The following is a 16,307-nucleotide window of genomic DNA, read 5'->3' as shown; positions in this document are numbered from 1 at the left end:
CCCGTCCTAGGGCGACCAAGAGTCCATGGTCTGGGAGTGGATATGGACCGGGCGGGTTCTGAGACGAGCAGGGCTTTCGGCAGCCCGGTACATAGACATTTGCTCTGCCTCAGCCCTGTGAACCGGGCTGGCACAGGGGCGGGGCCGCCGAGAAGGACGGGCTCCGGGAGGGGTTTAGGCGTCCGCCCCCAGCCCGGAACCTTTCTTCTCCGGCCTTTGCAGGTTCCGGGAGTCTCGGCTCTTGGGGGCCGGAAGTGGAGGCGGTTGGTGGGGTTGGCGGGGCTCTGGGACGCGTCGCGGGCGGCGGTTTGCGAACTGCGGGTCGACTGAGTGTAGTGACCGGCGTCCCGCTGTCTCGCCCCGTCGCGGCCGGGCCAGGCTGGGCGGTGCGCGGCGGCAGCGGAACGAACGCGGTGCGGACGGGGCGTCCGCGGCTGGGCCCATGGCCTCTTGCGCGAGCATCGACATCGAGGACGCCACGCAGCACCTGCGGGACATCCTCAAGCTGGACCGGCCGGCGGGGGGTGAGCGGGGACAGCGGGGGATGGGCCCTGGACGAGCAGGCAGAAGGGTGGCGCGGGTTTGAACCGCCCTCAGGGCCCGCAGGTCCCTTAGGACCAGCTCTGGATCCTCCCGGATGAGGGCGGACGGGGGTCGGAGCCCTAGATCCCTGAGGGTACCCCTTCGAAGAGCGCAGACCCCTGGGTGTAAACCCTCCCCATCCCGGCACCGAGTCGTTCTGCCTTGTCCTTCAGCGTTTTAGCTGAAGGTGAGGCCCCTTCTCTGAATCTGCTGGGTCCCTCTGGGTTCCTGGCCTCCAGGTCTCTACTATTCCTGGGATTGGCCCGGCGCCCCTACCTTTTCGCTATGGTTCAGAGGCCTGGTCCGGGCTCTGTATACCGAATTCCAAGTCTAGGCTTGAGCGCTGGAGAGCTGCTGATCCTCCTCTATAACTTGCCCTTCTCTCTGGAATGCAGACTACTGGCCTGCTGTTCTGAAACTGATTTCCAGGAGGAAAATGTTCAGCTCCAATTCCTCCTTCTTTCTGGGAGGAAGGCAAATCACAGACCGTACCACCCTGGCTGAATTAGGCTACAAATAATCTGCAAGGCCTAATTTGTTCCATTCATTCATATTTTACTTGGTTTCCTGGTGATACCTCAGAACTTCTCTTGCCCTCAGAGAGCCCCCAGGACACAGAGAGCAAACAGGGTTGTAATATAATGTTGTCACTGAAAGAGAGGAAGAGAGGAGTGTTTGGTATTATGATGGGATGGGGAGGGTGGAGGCTGGTGAGTGTAGAGTGCAGGTCTGGGAGATGAGATTATTTAGGCTAGGTCTTGTAATATAAACGGGCTTGGATGTAATATGAATAGGCACCCAAGGCACCTATGTAGAAGCTACCTATTATGAAGAGGAAGTAGCACGTGTAAGGGCACTAGTTTGTTGGCGGGTTCAGGGATCTGTGAAAAATTGTAGTGGTTGAAGTGCTGTCTGGTGACGGTACTGTGGATGTGCAGTGTCCACTACTGAGAACTGATGCTTCCTCAGACCTTGTTTTTACACCTGCTGGGAGGCCCAAACTGGCTGCTTCTGGAAGCCGGCACTGGTGTTCACTCTGGGTGGATTAGCTAACCCCTGCTCTCTGAGAAAATCTGTCAGCTGCCTGAGACCACTGGGCCCTTTGCCCCAAGCCTGGAACGTGTGCTCCCTTTACTTTCCTGACCCTTCCTATGCCCTCTGCCTCAAAGCACACAGACTTCTTCTGTGCTGACCCAGGCCTGAATATTAACTGGCCTCACGGGGTCCCTCCCCCAGGTAGAGGAGCTTCATACTCATTCTTGCTCCTGGTATACATCAGTGTTTATGGAATGAGAGATGAACAAAGGGCCCTTCTCCCTCACAGACATGCCTTGCTCAGTTGAGTGTTTCTAGAGCACCTCCGAGTTCTGGAAGGAAACTGCAGGAGAAACTGGTGGGCAGATAGAGCAACCTTGTCAGAGTGGCCCTCTCTGTCCCCAGGCCCCAGTGCAGAGAGCCCACGGCCATCCAACGCCTACAACGGGGACCTTAATGGGCTCCTGGTCCCAGACCCCCTCTGCTCAGGTGATGGTACCTCAACAAGCAAGGCTGGTCTCCGGACCATGCCACCCATTAATCTGCAGGAGAAGCAGGTCATGTGAGTACCTGGGAGATAGCAATGGTGGTGATGGTATCTTTGAGGCACCTGCTTAGCTGAAGGCATGAGATGGGGGTGAAAGGGGCCAGCAGCTTCTGCTGCTCCCCGTCTAGATGACTTGGGACGGAACACTTAACCACATTGAGCTTGCTCTAGAATGAGAGGCAAGGACAAGCTTAAGGCCTTGGCCAGGATGCCTGGTTTAGAATGGAAGTAGGCTCATTCCCAAGGAGGGAGGGGAGCAAGGGGAGCTGTGGGTCTGGAACCAGTGGACCAGGCAAAGCTGGGCATCTGGGACTAGACCCCTTCACCAGGGTAGCTGTGTCTTCTCCTCCTCCCAACCCTGCCCACTGAGCCATTTGGTGAACAGGAGACAAAGTTTGTGCACCCTTCCACTTAGCTGCCTCTCAGGAGATGACAGCTCCACCTGCATTGGGATTTTGGCCAAGGAGGTAGAGATTGTGGCCAGCAGTGACTCTAGCATTTCGAGCAAGGCCCGGGGGAGCAACAAGGTGGGTACAAGGTTGCTGTGGCATGTATAATGTATGAGGGCACACCCAGCCTCTCCCATATCCCCCATGCTGCCAGTTCCTGTGAGGAACACCTTCACATATAGGTAGTCTGCCCCAGTTTCAGGAAGCCAGGGTTGGGTGCCAAACCTCTGAGGGAATCTGGCCCCGGGCGGTTTCACTGGGTAGCTGGGCTTGCACCTATGGCCTCTCCCATCCCCAGGGATGCTGGGGACCTCCTAGGCTCTGGGGAAGCTGCCCCAGCCCTAAGCTTCTGTGACTTTCCTACCCCTGGGTTCTCAGGTGAAAATCCAGCCTGTCGCCAAGTATGACTGGGAGCAGAAGTACTACTATGGCAACCTGATTGCTGTGTCTAACTCCTTCTTGGCCTATGCCATTCGGGGTGAGTAGAGGCTGGGGAGAGGAAGGAAGTGTTCTGCTAGAAATCCCAGAGAGCCAGATCCAGCATCAGGCTCAGCCCATCAGGGGTACAATGGAAGGCTTGTCCATGCTGCCCCAACCTCTGCCAGGCCTTGGGGAGCTGGGTGGGAAAACTAAGCTTGAGACTATGGTGGTGGCAGTGAGACGGGCAAGGGCAGGGCCTCTCTGTTGCTGCCTGGGCTTGGATACTTGCTCAGGGCCCACTGCTCTCCTGATTCCAGCTGCCAACAATGGCTCAGCGATGGTGCGGGTGATCAGTGTCAGCACTTCGGAGCGGACCCTGCTCAAGGGCTTCACAGGCAGTGTGGCTGATCTGGCCTTTGCACACCTCAACTCTCCACAGCTGGCCTGCCTGGATGAGGCAGGCAACCTGTTTGTGTGGCGCTTGGCTCTGATTAATGGCAAAATTCAGTATCCATTCCCTGGTGTGGGGTGGGGGGATTGAAGAAGGGTGGGTGGAGCTGGGGCTGCCAGGCATGCCTCACCATCCACCTATCTAGCCCTTAACACCCTGTTCAGAGAAGAGATTTTGGTCCACATCCGGCAGCCAGAGGGCACGCCACTGAACCACTTCCGTAGGATCATCTGGTGCCCCTTCATCCCTGAGGAGAGTGAGGATTGCTGTGAGGAGAGCAGCCCAACAGTGGCTCTGCTGCATGAAGACCGGGTGAGGGAGCTGGGCATGGTGGGGAGGTGTCAGAGCAGCCATAGTGTGGGCATGGGCTAAACCTCTCTGTACCCTCCAGGCTGAGGTGTGGGACCTGGATATGCTCCGCTCTGACCATAGCACCTGGCCTGTGGATGTCAGCCAAATCAAGCAGGGCTTCATTGTGGTGAAAGGCCACAGCACGGTAAGCCTGCCCTCCCCTCTTCCCTCCTTCATCTCTTCCCCACATCCACAGCTGCCCTGGCAGCTGTACTGGCACTCTGCCCATGGGACTCTGAGCACAAAGTGGTTCTTGCCTGTGGAGCTTGTTTCTAACCTAGCTGTGCCATACAGGCCTGGTCTCTATAGTCACCTGTTCATTCATTCAGGCACACAAATGTGCAAGTCCACTGTGGGTCAGCCCGGCTCACTGCTATCCTCATTGGAGACGGGCTCGTTTCCCCCTCTAGCGAGATAGCAAAGCAAAACTCTTTGGGTTCTTCCCAGTGCCTAAGTGAAGGAGCACTCTCCCCTGACGGGACTGTCCTGGCTACTGCGAGCCATGATGGCTATGTCAAGTTCTGGCAGATCTACATTGAGGGGCAGGATGAGCCAAGGTAAGGCAAGGCCTGCAAGATCAGGACCCTCCCCTAGGTAGGAGACCAGGAGAACAGATCACTTACACAGGCCCCTCATCTGCCTGCCTGCAGGTGTCTGCACGAGTGGAAGCCTCATGACGGGCGGCCCCTCTCCTGCCTCCTATTCTGTGACAACCATAGGAAGCAGGACCCTGAGTGAGTGAGTGGGCAGATGAGTGGGTGGTGGGCTGACCTTGGGCTCCTGGCAGGGGGCCCAGCAAACTACTCAGTGCCACATTGCTCCACAGGATCCCTTTCTGGAGGTTCCTTATTACTGGTGCTGACCAGAATCGGGAGCTGAAGATGTGGTGCACGGTATCCTGGACCTGCCTGCAGACCATTCGGTAAGCAGGGGCCAGGGGCCTCGGCAGGGGTGGCAGGGTTGGGAATGTGGGTTTCTTCAACTCTCGGCCTCATTCACCCTGCTCGTGGCTCTCTAGCTTCTCCCCAGATATCTTCAGCTCAGTGAGTGTGCTCCCCAGCCTCAAGGTTTGCCTGGACCTGTCAGCAGAATACCTGATTCTCAGCGATGTGCAACGGAAGGTGGGCTGTCTTGGGGCACCCTAGGTGGAGCCAGTATCCCTGGGGAGGACAAGGGTATGTGGCACATCTGCAGCCCTCACAGCCTCTGAGCTCAGCTACGAATGCCTGTGCAGGTCCTCTATGTGATGGAGCTGCTGCAGAACCAGGAGGAGGGCCGTGCCTGTTTCAGCTCCATCTCGGAGTTCCTGCTCACCCACCCTGTACTGAGCTTTGGGATCCAGGTTGTGAGTCGCTGCCGGCTGCGGCACACTGAGGTGCTCCCTGCTGAGGAGGAGAATGACAGCTTGGGACCCGGTGAGCTGCCTTGGGGTTGGCTGTATGTCCATATGCAGGGGGTGCTAAGGCACACAGAGGGCTAGGGGCTTAGTCATCCACACTGTCCTTTCAGATGGTGCCCACGGAGCTGGTGCCATGGAGTCTGCAGCCGGCGTGCTCATCAAGCTATTCTGTGTGCATACCAAGTGCGTATGTGGGGGCGGCCCACCAGTGCCCTGCTGTGCCCCTCTCCATGCTACTGACTCTGGCCCCTCTGAGCACTCTATTCTCCCCCTTGTCTTCCTGCAGGGCACTGCAAGATGTGCAGATCCGCTTCCAGCCACAGCTAAACCCTGATGTGGTTGCCCCACTCCCCACCCACACTGCCCATGAGGACTTTGGTGAGTAAGGAGTGAAAGAAGGGGAGGGAGGTTGGGCTGACTGGGATCTGAGATCTGATTCAAGTGCCACCTTGCTCTGCAGCATTTGGAGAATCTCGGCCTGAACTGGGCTCCGAGGGTCTGGGATCAGCAGCTCATGGCTCCCAGCCTGACCTCCGACGAATTGTGGAGCTACCTGCACCCGCAGACTTCCTCAGTCTAAGCAGTGAGACCAAGCCCAAGCTGATGACGCCTGATGCCTTCATGACACCCAGCGCCTCCCTGCAGCAGGTACCCCCTCAGGGTAAGGGACCTGAGAATGCCTCACCCACAGGCCACAGCCCTCATTCTCTGCGTCTCCCCAGATCACTGCATCCCCCAGCAGCAGCAGCAGCAGCAGCAGCAGCAGCAGCTCTCTCACGGCTGTGTCTGCCATGAGCAGCACCTCAGCCGTGGACCCCTCCTTGCCCAGGTGAGGTGAGGGTCAGAGTTGGGGCATGGCAGGGGCTGGTGCCAGGTAATACCAAATTCTGGTTGTTGACACCTCAGCCTTCCTGCCACCAGACCACCTGAGGAGCTGACCTTGAGCCCCAAGCTGCAGCTGGATGGCAGTCTGACAATGAGCAGCAACAGCGGCCTACAGGCAAGCCCTCGCAGCCTCCTGCCTGGCCTGCTCCCAGGCCCAGCTGACAAATTGACTCCCAAGGGGCCAGGGCAGGTGCGTGCATGGGTGTGTGAAGTGCCAGGTAGCAGGTGGGTGGCAGCAGTCTCCTCCCACGTACCCCTGCTGCTCACCCTGCTCTGTCTTACATGGTCCATGTTTCCCCTGAGGTCATCTTAACCCTCCATGTTCCCTGGAGGGTATCTCCTCAGCCTCCCCGTCCCCACCTCCTCTCCTGGGTTGTGGCCCTGTTTTTGACCTGTGCCTCCCTTCCCCACTGCCTCATCTCTCATCACTCTTGAGACCAGTGCCTTGTTCCTGTGCCCCCCATCTCACTTCCCATCACTTAAGCTCCATCTTTGGCCCATCTCAGGTGTCTACTGCTGCCTCTACACTGTCCCTGGAGCTACAAGAAGTGGAGCCCCTGGGGCTACCCCAGGCCTCCCCAAGCCGCACCCGCTCCCCGGATGTTATCTCCTCAGCTTCCACTGCCCTGTCTCAGGACATCCCTGAGATTGCATCTGAGGCCCTGTCCCGGGGCTTTGGCTCCTCTGCACCAGAGGGTCTTGAGCCAGACAGTATGGCCTCAGCCGCCTCAGCACTACACCTGCTGTCCCCCCGGCCCCGACCAGGGCCTGAGCTTGGCCCCCAGCTTGGCCTGGATGGAGGGCCTGGGGACGGAGATCGGCATAATACCCCTTCCCTCCTGGAGGCAGCCTTGACTCAGGAAGCCACGACCCCTGACAGTCAGGTTTGGCCTACAGCACCTGACATCACCCGTGAGACCTGTAGCACCCTTGCAGAAAGGTGAGGAACTGGGGAGGGAGAAGTGTGCTGGTGGGAGGGACTTCAGATAGAATCATCCACTGCTAAGTTGGCCCGTACCCTTAGTCCCAGGAATGGCCTTCAGGAAAAGCACAAGAGCCTGGCCTTCCACCGACCACCTTATCACCTGCTGCCGCAACACGACAGTCAGGATGCCAGTGCTGAGCAAAGGTGGGTGCCACCCGACACCATTCCTCTCGCAGAGGAGGGCCAACAAGTGGGCAAATGCTTATCTCTCCTTCCCCTTCCCACAGTGATCATGATGATGAGGTGGCCAGCCTTGCCTCTGCTTCAGGAGGCTTTGGCACCAAAGTTCCCACTCCACGGCTGCCTGCCAAGGACTGGAAGACCAAGGGATCCCCTCGGTCCTCACCCAAGCTCAAGAGGAAGAGCAAGAAGGATGACGGGTAGGGAGGGGTCCTGGGGCCAGGGAGAGGGGTGTTCTCTAGGCTGCCTAACGTAGCCTGCGGTGGTTCTCGCCTATGGCAGGGATTCAGCTATGGGATCCCGGCTCACAGAGCACCAGGTAAGTGAGCGAGCCCCCTTTATACTCACGGGACCCTACCCTGTGAGGGTGGGGGAGGGCTTTGGGCCATTCCCTAGTCTGGTGTGTGGGGCTGGGTGGGGCAGGCATTATGCGACTGACAGTGCTATTGGCAGGTGGCAGAGCCACCTGAGGACTGGCCAGCACTACTTTGGCAACAGCAGAGAGAGCTGGCAGAGCTGCGGCACAACCAAGAAGAGCTGCTGCAGCGTCTGTGTACCCAACTCGAAGGCCTGCAGAGCACTGTCATGGGCCATGTAGAGCGTGCCCTCGAGACCCGGCATGAGCAGGAACGTATCCTTGAGGGTGGTAGCACAGCACGGCATAGAGGCAGGGGCAGTATTCCTGGCCTGGGAAGGGGTATGGGACTTGCTCCAGGCCTGTTCCTTAACTACAGTGTAGAGCGGCGGCTGGAGCGCGCACTGGCTGAGGGGCAGCAGCGGGGTGGACAGCTGCAGGAGCAGCTGACACAGCAGCTGTCCCAGGCACTGTCTTCAGCTGTGGCTGGGCGGCTAGAGCGCAGTATAAGGGACGAGATCAAGAAGACAGTTCCCCCATGTGAGTTTTGCATGGAGACTGCCTTTGGGTGGGCCAGGTGGGAGTGGAGGTACCTGTCAAGCTTCCTCTCCTGGCTCCTTTTTCCCCTTCTCCCCTGCCCTAGGTGTCTCCAGGAGTCTGGAGCCTGTGGCAGGCCAACTGAGCAACTCGGTGGCCACCAAGCTCACAGCTGTGGAGGGCAGCATGAAAGAGAACATCTCCAAGCTGCTCAAGTCCAAGGTGCTATAGGGTCCAAGATGGGGGAGCAGGGTGATTGGTTGGTGGTTCTAGTCAGGCCAGGTTGGGCACAGGCTTTCAACCCAGCCCCTCCCTCTACCCTAGAACTTGACTGATACCATCGCCCGAGCAGCTGCAGACACTTTACAGGGGCCAATGCAGGCTGCCTACCGTGAGGCCTTCCAGAGCGTGGTGCTGCCGGCCTTCGAGAAGAGCTGCCAGGCTATGTTCCAGCAGATCAATGATAGCTTCCGGCTGGGCACACAGGAATGTGAGTGGGGTCATGTGACCCAAAGTGGGCAGGGCTGTCCTCTTCTCTTCTACCATCCCTCTTATGGTCCCCGCGGTCACTTCACAGACTTGCAGCAGTTAGAAAGTCACATGAAGAGCCGGAAGGCACGGGAACAGGAGGCAAGGGAGCCCGTGCTGGCCCAGCTGCGGGGCCTGGTCAGTACACTGCAGAGTGCCACCGAACAGATGGCAGCCACTGTGTCTAGCAGCGTTCGGGCTGAGGTGCAGCACCAGCTGCATGTGGCTGTGGGCAGGTATGTAGGCAGGGTACTGGGCAAGGTGGTGGGTTTAGGGAGGGCCAGATGGGGCTCCCTGTCTACTTCATCTACTTTTCTTTGCAGCCTGCAGGAGTCCATTTTAGCACAGGTGCAGCGCATTGTCAAGGGTGAAGTGAGCGTGGCACTCAAGGAGCAGCAGGCCGCCGTCACCTCCAGCATCATGCAGGCCATGCGCTCAGCCGCTGGCACACCTGTTCCCTCTGCCCACCTTGACTGCCAGGCCCAGCAAGCCCATATCCTGCAGCTGCTGCAGCAGGGCCACCTCAATCAGGCCTTCCAGCAGGTACGACAGGCACTTGGCCCTGGTAAGAGTCAGGCGCTTCCTGACAAGGCCTACACACCATACATTCCACTCCACCTACCTGGCTCTGGGCCTCCAGGCCACTGCCCCTGCTGCTCCCTCTTCCTTCCCACCTCAGCCCACCTTGCTCTATGACTGTCCTTCTCAGGAAACCTTTCTTGATCCCCCAGGGTGACAATACAGCCCTACAGTGCTCTCTCAGGGCCCCTCTGGAGCCCTCACTGCCCCACTCTGCGGTCATCTTCCCCCAGGCGGCACAGCACAGACAAACAGACGTTCCATACTGCTGTCAGCTGTGAACCCTGCTGCCCTGTTCTCCCCCCAGGCACTGACAGCCGCTGACCTGAACCTGGTGCTGTATGTGTGTGAAACTGTGGACCCAGCCCAGGTTTTTGGGCAGCCACCCTGCCCACTCTCCCAGCCTGTGCTCCTTTCCCTCATCCAGCAGCTGGCATCCGACCTTGGCACTCGAACTGACCTCAAGCTCAGGTGAGGGGGGCAGTCAGGGACCAGGAGATGAGCTGTGGGGTAGGGAGTGGGGAGGGAGCAGTTTCAACGGGACTCACATGGGACTCACATTCCTGCCCGACTCCCCTTCCTAATTTTTCCACCAATCCCCTCTGTCCTCACCTGGCTGAGGCTGAGAGGCCTCCCTTGTCAACAATCCTTCTGGGTCTAGGTGCCACCAGGGGGCGCTCCCATCTGCTCGTGCGCCCACCGGTAGCCTGTCTTTTCCCTCCATCCCCAGCTACCTGGAAGAGGCCGTGATGCACCTGGACCACAGTGATCCCATCACTCGGGACCACATGGGCTCCGTCATGGCCCAGGTGCGCCAGAAGCTCTTTCAGTTCCTGCAGGCTGAGCCACACAACTCACTTGGCAAAGCAGCCCGGCGACTCAGCCTCATGCTGCACGGCCTTGTGACCCCCAGCCTCCCTTAGCTGCTAAGCCTGCCTTGCCCAGGGGTGGAGTGGCGCTGAAGGCCAGCAGACAGGCCTGGGTCAAGGCAGAGTCATGTCTGCCCTTTAACTGCTCAGGCCCCTACCTCTGGGGTGTTTGGGGGTCGGGGAGCAGGGAGCACTGGCCGTGGTCTACAGGTTGTGGTAGCCAGGAGGTTTAGGTTGGGCCCAGGGCAGGTATTGTGCCTTCTTGGGTTCTGCCATGCCTGCAGCATGACCTGGAGATCATGACACCACTTGAGTTGAATTTTTCCATGTTCCTTTTTACCTCCGATTTGGATCTTTTTGTTTTTGAAAAACATTGAGAAATTCAATTAAATGCTTTTGGAATAAAATGGAGTATGTTGTGTGCTTTGGATTTGTCTGTGGTGTGACTCTCATAACTGTCCTTTGTTACCTGCTCCCTCTCTTCTCCCTGTGGGTCTAGGCCAACCCACCCCAGGAGTCTGGGCACTCATCTACTTACGTGCCTTCCTACATCTTGCTTCTCCATCTCTGGGGCGACGGTCTGGGGCTTTCTCAGCACCAACCTGTATCCCTGGGCACTTCTGATCTCTAGCGGCCCTTCTCACTTTTCTGCCAGTCTGGGTGCTGGAGGTGGGGCCTCTGGCTGGCTTGGGAGCCCCGCCCCGGACTCTCATCCAATCCCTGTCCCTCCCTCCGGGGGCTGGGCCTACGGGCTGCACTCCAAGCAGCTAGCTCCCGCATTAGGCTCCCAGCCAGGGAAGATGCACCGATACTACCGTTGTTGCTGCTGCTGCTGCTGCTGCTGCCTGCGGCCGCCCGGTACCCTAAAGCTGTTGCTGTTGCTGCCACTTGGTGAGTGTGGGTGTCCTGGACTCGGTCTGGCCTGCACCCCCTACCCCTGGCCTGGCTAGGCTGGGTATGGGGTGTATGCGGGAGCTGGGGGCACAGCCTTCCCGGAAAAGTTACAAGGGCTGCACGAAGGTGTGCTGGTGGCTTCAGGACGGAAAAGTGAGAGGCACAAACTGAGCCCCAGTTATCCAGGGAAGGACTCCAAAATTCGGCAGCTTCTCTTCTGATGAAGAGAGCCATGGTCAATGGCTGAAGTCCTAGGTCCTCTGTGAGGGTCTGGTCTGGATCCCAATTCCTCTTTATCCTGCCCTGTCTCATCCAAAAAAGCACCCATCTATCCTTAAGGATGAGGTGGGAGGGCCAGGTGAAGCTTGTCTAGGGGGCAGAGACTGGACATGCTCCCTGTTGTCCTGACTCCTTCACTTGGGCCATCCTCATGCCACCTGGGGCCCCAGAAGCTCACAGGAAGAACTGACCCCTGGGACACGATGCCCCCTCCCCTCGCACAAATCCCATTCCAGGTCCTGCCTTTAAGGGGGTTGAGGTAGATGATCCCCAGACATGCCCCTCGGTTCCCTGGGGCGCCCTTTTCACGCTGAGTCATGTCCCCAGAGGAACGTTCCCAGGTAAACAGGCCCCTGGGGACTGGAGGCGGCCCGACTCATCCTATCAACCACTCTTCCCTTCCCCTCCCCTCCCTTAGTCCTTGTACCTACCCTGGCAGCAGCCACAGAGGGCCCAAACCTCTGTGACACCATATACCAGGGCTTCGCTGAGTGTCTCATCCGCTTGGGGGATGGCATGGGCCGCGGAGGCGAGCTGGAAACCATCTGCAGGTACCGGCGGGTGCAGGTGGGAGGCAGCGGCCCAATCCGACCCACCCGTGGAGCCTGAACCTCTTCCTTCCCCATCCAAAATCTCCTCGCCCCACCTAATCCCCCTCCCTTAATAGGTCTTGGAATGACTTCCATGTCTGCGCCTCTCGGGTCCTGTCGGGCTGCCCAGAGGAGGCGGCCGCCGTGTGGGAGTCACTACAGCAAGAAGCTCGCCGGGCCCCGCACAGGGATAACTTGCACACTCTGTGCGGTGCCCCCGTACGCGTCCGGGAGCGCGGCGCGGGCCCCGAGACCAACCAGGAGACGCTGCGGGGGACAGCGTTTGCACCCGCCCCTGCCCCTGCACCCCCGCTGCTGGCGGCTGCTCTGGCGCTGGCCTGCCTCCTGGGGCCTCTGGCCTAGCCAGTCGGGTCTGCACGCAGCGCCGGTGCCTCCCCTGCTCCGGCGGCCCGCGTTGTCTGGGCTCTGCAGAGCGGCACGCTTTCATTAAAGGTATTTATATTTGTACTAAGCTCCTTCCTTTCTCCCGGCTGTGGCCCTGCTTGGCTGGGGCGGGGCCCCCAGAAGCTGATCCTCCGCATAGGATGGGTGGGGAAGAGGGCTGCCACAGAGGACTCAATTTCTCTCCTTACACTCATTTCCGCCGGCGGCGCAGAGTTTCCATGCGCACAGGTCCCAAAGAGCTACGACGGAGACCCGAGATCTGCAGGAACGCACGGCCTTTCTCTGCCTTCCCGGGCTGGCTGGGGTGGGGACCTGACTGGGTCGGGAAGACGGGAGTTCTCAGCCCTTCCCTCCTTGTACTGCCTGCTCCTCCTGCCCTGGCCCCTAGGTGCACTGCCCTCAATCCCACACCCCACCCCATCCTGTCCACCCCCGCACCCCCACCCCACCCCCAGGCTCATTCCAGCCTCCAGGCTCTTGACCATCTCCTCCTCCTCCCTCTGCTGAACTGTCATCTCAGCCTTGAAGACACAGCTCAGACCATGTGCTCAGTCCCCTCCTCTGGGTTCCTCGTCCATCTGAGGGAGGCCTGTTCCAGAAGGTGGGGAGCCCCTGTTGAAGTCCACATTCATGCTCCTGACATGACCTGAAGCTGCAGAAACTGGGGTCACAGCAAGGGATCCTCTGGCCTCTGCTCTCCACAAGCTTGTTCTTTGAGAAGAAGTATGCAGGGTGAAGTCAAAACAATCCCAGAAGGCTTTCTGGAAGCAGTGGAATGAGAGTGTGTGGTGTGTTCATCCTGCTGGAAAGGAAGGGCAAGACTCAGCACATGGGCAGAATCTGAGGAAGGAAGGGGCTTCAGAGAGGGTGGGACCCTCTTTTGACCAGTCCTTTACCATCACCACCAGGACCCTATACCAAGCCATCACCCCATGACTTCTGTAGGGCACGGCCATCGTCTCCTCACTGATTTCTATTATTACTCCCTCCACTTTATTATCTACTTTCTAAATTGAAAAGTTGATCCCTATCTTAAGCTCCTTCTCCTTGTCTACAAGGCCCTACATAAGCCAGCTCTGTCCACTTCTGCAACTCCCCTCTGTAGCAGCACAGAGGAGCTATCCACCTACCCAGTCCTTGAGGTCAGGGGAGGCTTCAGAGAAGTGGCACTCACATAGGGGTGATAACAAGTAAAGATGTGAGACTTACAGGTGTTGGGCTTTAGAAGAGGGGGTCCCCAAAGCCATCAGCCAGGAGGGAGGGAATGGTGGGAGCCCAGATCTCAGCAGACCAAGCTTATGCTGAAGCCCATGCTGGGAGGCTGCTGCCCCCTGGGACATAGTTAGGCTTGATAAGACCCTTGTTTAGGCTCTAGTGTGACAGGTGCTTCTGTCCACATGTGTAGAAACCTTACTTCATCCATGCTTCCTAATTAACTCTCTCTCTCTCTGCTCTTTGCTCTCCCTTTCTTTACTCCTGTGCTTCCTGCACCTGGACTTTTATCCCCACTTCTGTCTCCCAACCAGTCATTACCCATCTTCTCACATCATCTGAAGAAGAAAGTTCTGGGGGAAACCCTCCTAGATCTGCCCTGTTCCTTTTTTTGTTTTGTTTCGAGATGAGGGGGTCTCATTATGTTGCCCAGGCTGGTCTTGAACTCCCAGGCATAAATGATCCTTCTGCCTCAGCCTTTCAAGTAGCCAGGATTATAAATGTGTGCCATTGTGCCTGGCTCATGTACTCCCACTTTGACCACCAGAATTTACCAGAAGGAAAGAGATGAGAAACATCATCACCATGATGCTCTGGCCTGGGCAGCTGTGCTCAGGGTGCAGTTAACTGGGCTATCATCAGCCCATCCCTCTCCTCCAGGCCTGATGAGGATCCCAGGCACCTTTTATTCTTCTGAGTCTTTGTACATCTAGTCTCTTTGCTCAGAATACCCTTCCCCATTTCCTCCTCCTGAACTCCTACTTTTTGCTCAGCATCACCTCTCCAAAAAGTATTCCCTAACCCCAGCTACAAGCTGAATCAGAAGCCTCCTCTAGGTCTACACAGATCCTGTGTTCTCTTCTGTCTCAGTACTGATAGCACTGGCTTGTTGTTGTCTAGGTCCAGGTCAGAATTCCTCCCTTGTGGACTCCCCAAGGGCAGGGAGTCCACTTTGTGTCTCTGTCACCCAACCTAGGGCTGGGTATAAAGGGTGCACTTGTGGGAATGTATGGGATGAAAGAATCTCTAAGTCCAGCTTAGGAAGTGTTACAGTCAGCAAGAGCTTCAACCGAGAATGAGCCCAGTGTGGAGGATGTGTCATCTTGGGATGGCCCCTGCAGCCTGGGCATACTGCTAGGAGGGCTGGTGCTGGGGCTCCAGACATTGAAAGTCTTCCAGAACCCATCTTTATGGGTGGCCAGGAGCAGCCTGCTTCTAGGAGCAGGAGCCTGGCTGCTCTAGCCAGCCATCAGGCAGATTACCATTCTCTTGCTGTGACCTACTTTCCCCCTGGTTTTTGCTCCCTAAGTCTCTGCTCTTCCATGGAGTGGGATGGGGGGCGGTGAGGGAGGAGGGATAGAATCTGCTCTCTGGCCAGAGGCTTAAGAGCTTTGTATGTTTTATCCCAGATGCACAGCTGCCCAGGCCACAGCATCACGGTGGTGATGTTTTTCACATTTGCAGCTCTGTGGACAAGGAGTACCTTATTGTTCAGGGCAGAACTTGGGGAGTGGATGTACTGGGCCTTGTCCCGTCTGTATTAACATGCCTCTTCACCTCAGGGCCTCATGCTCTTCCCAGAGCCCAGACCAGCGCCGGCACATAGTAAGGGCTCAACAAATATTTGTTAATTAATTTACCAAATATCTGTAAAACGGGGGTGTTGTGTGGATTTCTGAGTGCCATCGACTCTGGAATTGTATATTTAACCCTCACAACAACTCTGGGAGGTCAGGACTATGATTCCCATTATATAGATAAGAAAAATGAGGCTTATGGAGGGAAGATGTCTTGGCTAAGGTCACACAGTTTCCTCTTTAGTATAGTGGTGAGGAAAAAAAAGTCACACAGCTGTGGAAGTGTCGGCTGGGATTTGATCCCAGATTTGTTTGGCCCCAAAATCTATACCCTTAATCATTGTACTATACTTTTGGAAATATTTTTTAAAGACTTTCTTTTTTATTTTTTTTTTTTTATTTTTTTTTGAGACAGAGTCTCACTCTGTTGCCCAGGCTAGAGTGAGTGCCGTGGCATTAGCCTAGCTCACAGCAACCTCAAACTCCTGAGCTCAAGCAATCCTCCTGTCTCAGCCTCCCGAGTAGCTGGGACTACAGGCATGCGCCACCATGCCCGGCTAATTTTTTTCTATATATATTTTTAGCTGTCCATATAATTTCTTTCTATTTTTAGTAGAGATGGGGTCTCGCTCTTGCTCAGGCTGGTCTCGAACTCCTGAGCTCAAACGATCCGCCCACCTCGGCCTCCCAGAGTGCTAGGATTACAGGCGTGAGCCACCGCGCCCAGCCAAGACTTTCTTTTTTAAATGAAATCTTATATGAAACCCTACTACATAAAACAGACAAAATGATGTTTTTATTGGTGTTAATTTATTTTTAGGTTTAAAGTATAACATTAGCTTATACAGTCAGTCAAAGACAATACCATGGGTGAAGTTCGTGCTCAATAAAGATGTGTTGAACACATGAATGATTGAAATGGGGAAGATGGATGGTGGTTACAACACCCTTATCACCAGCAACTTTTATTTTTTTCCCCTGCAGTTTGGGTTGACTGTAAAGTGGTGAAACAATTCTCATCCTATAGTGAAGTCATTGTGAATGGTGACAATTTTTAAAAGATTTATTCACTTTGCAGTCTCAGGATACACTTAAGTTCAAAAACAACAACAAATTAAAACAAAAAGCTGTTACTCTAGAAGTTGGCCCAAGACTGGCTTCACCAATCCACAAGTTAACCGTTTGCAACTATGCTGTG

At 56.5% G+C, this 16,307-nt stretch overlaps 2 protein-coding genes across 3 annotated transcripts; both read left to right on the top strand.

The window, feature by feature from the left end:
- The first annotated feature begins 230 nt into the window (after positions 1-230).
- On the top strand, positions 231-10,559 carry EDC4 (enhancer of mRNA decapping 4). 2 transcript variants are annotated; one of them, XM_069497866.1, is made up of 29 exons: positions 231-524; positions 2,023-2,179; positions 2,580-2,691; positions 2,992-3,091; positions 3,351-3,540; positions 3,649-3,796; positions 3,876-3,980; positions 4,283-4,392; positions 4,486-4,569; positions 4,662-4,757; positions 4,854-4,956; positions 5,070-5,250; positions 5,345-5,417; positions 5,521-5,612; positions 5,695-5,882; positions 5,957-6,063; positions 6,156-6,309; positions 6,626-7,059; positions 7,144-7,248; positions 7,332-7,484; positions 7,567-7,603; positions 7,738-7,915; positions 8,024-8,179; positions 8,283-8,398; positions 8,501-8,666; positions 8,754-8,940; positions 9,028-9,247; positions 9,591-9,754; positions 10,014-10,559. In XM_069497866.1, exons 1-29 carry the CDS (start codon positions 443-445, stop codon positions 10,204-10,206), a joined length of 4,191 nt encoding a protein of 1,396 aa, XP_069353967.1. In that variant the 5' UTR covers positions 231-442; the 3' UTR covers positions 10,207-10,559. The 2 variants fall into 2 exon arrangements, with proteins under 2 accessions (XP_069353967.1, XP_069353966.1); XM_069497865.1 differs by having other exon boundaries at positions 7,738-8,179.
- A 393-nt stretch (positions 10,560-10,952) lies between these two features.
- NRN1L (neuritin 1 like) lies at positions 10,953-12,383 on the top strand. The gene is made up of 3 exons (XM_069456406.1): positions 10,953-11,043; positions 11,744-11,876; positions 11,993-12,383. The coding sequence occupies exons 1-3, from the start codon at positions 10,953-10,955 to the stop codon at positions 12,276-12,278; spliced, it is 510 nt and encodes a 169-aa protein (XP_069312507.1). The 3' UTR covers positions 12,279-12,383.
- Positions 12,384-16,307: the final 3,924 nt, after the last annotated feature.

The sequence above is a fragment of the Eulemur rufifrons genome, chromosome 23 (assembly GCF_041146395.1).
Source record: "Eulemur rufifrons isolate Redbay chromosome 23, OSU_ERuf_1, whole genome shotgun sequence".
NCBI classification, from domain to species: Eukaryota; Metazoa; Chordata; class Mammalia; order Primates; family Lemuridae; genus Eulemur; species Eulemur rufifrons.
This window is presented reverse-complemented; position numbering and strand designations above follow the sequence as displayed.

Bases quoted from the DNA above. Each gene is read 5' to 3' on its own strand.
- NRN1L (XM_069456406.1), top strand. From the start codon at position 10,953: ATGCACCGATACTACCGTTGTTGCTGCTGCTGCTGCTGCTGCTGCCTG. The intron at 11,044-11,743 runs GTGAGTGTGGGT...CCCCTCCCTTAG, and splicing joins GTTGCTGTTGCTGCCACTTG to TCCTTGTACCTACCCTGGCA. The intron at 11,877-11,992 runs GTACCGGCGGGT...CTCCCTTAATAG, and splicing joins GAGCTGGAAACCATCTGCAG to GTCTTGGAATGACTTCCATG.
- EDC4 (XM_069497865.1), top strand. From the start codon at position 443: ATGGCCTCTTGCGCGAGCATCGACATCGAGGACGCCACGCAGCACCTG. The intron at 4,393-4,485 runs GTAAGGCAAGGC...GCCTGCCTGCAG, and splicing joins GAGGGGCAGGATGAGCCAAG to GTGTCTGCACGAGTGGAAGC. The intron at 8,667-8,753 runs GTGAGTGGGGTC...GTCACTTCACAG, and splicing joins CCGGCTGGGCACACAGGAAT to ACTTGCAGCAGTTAGAAAGT.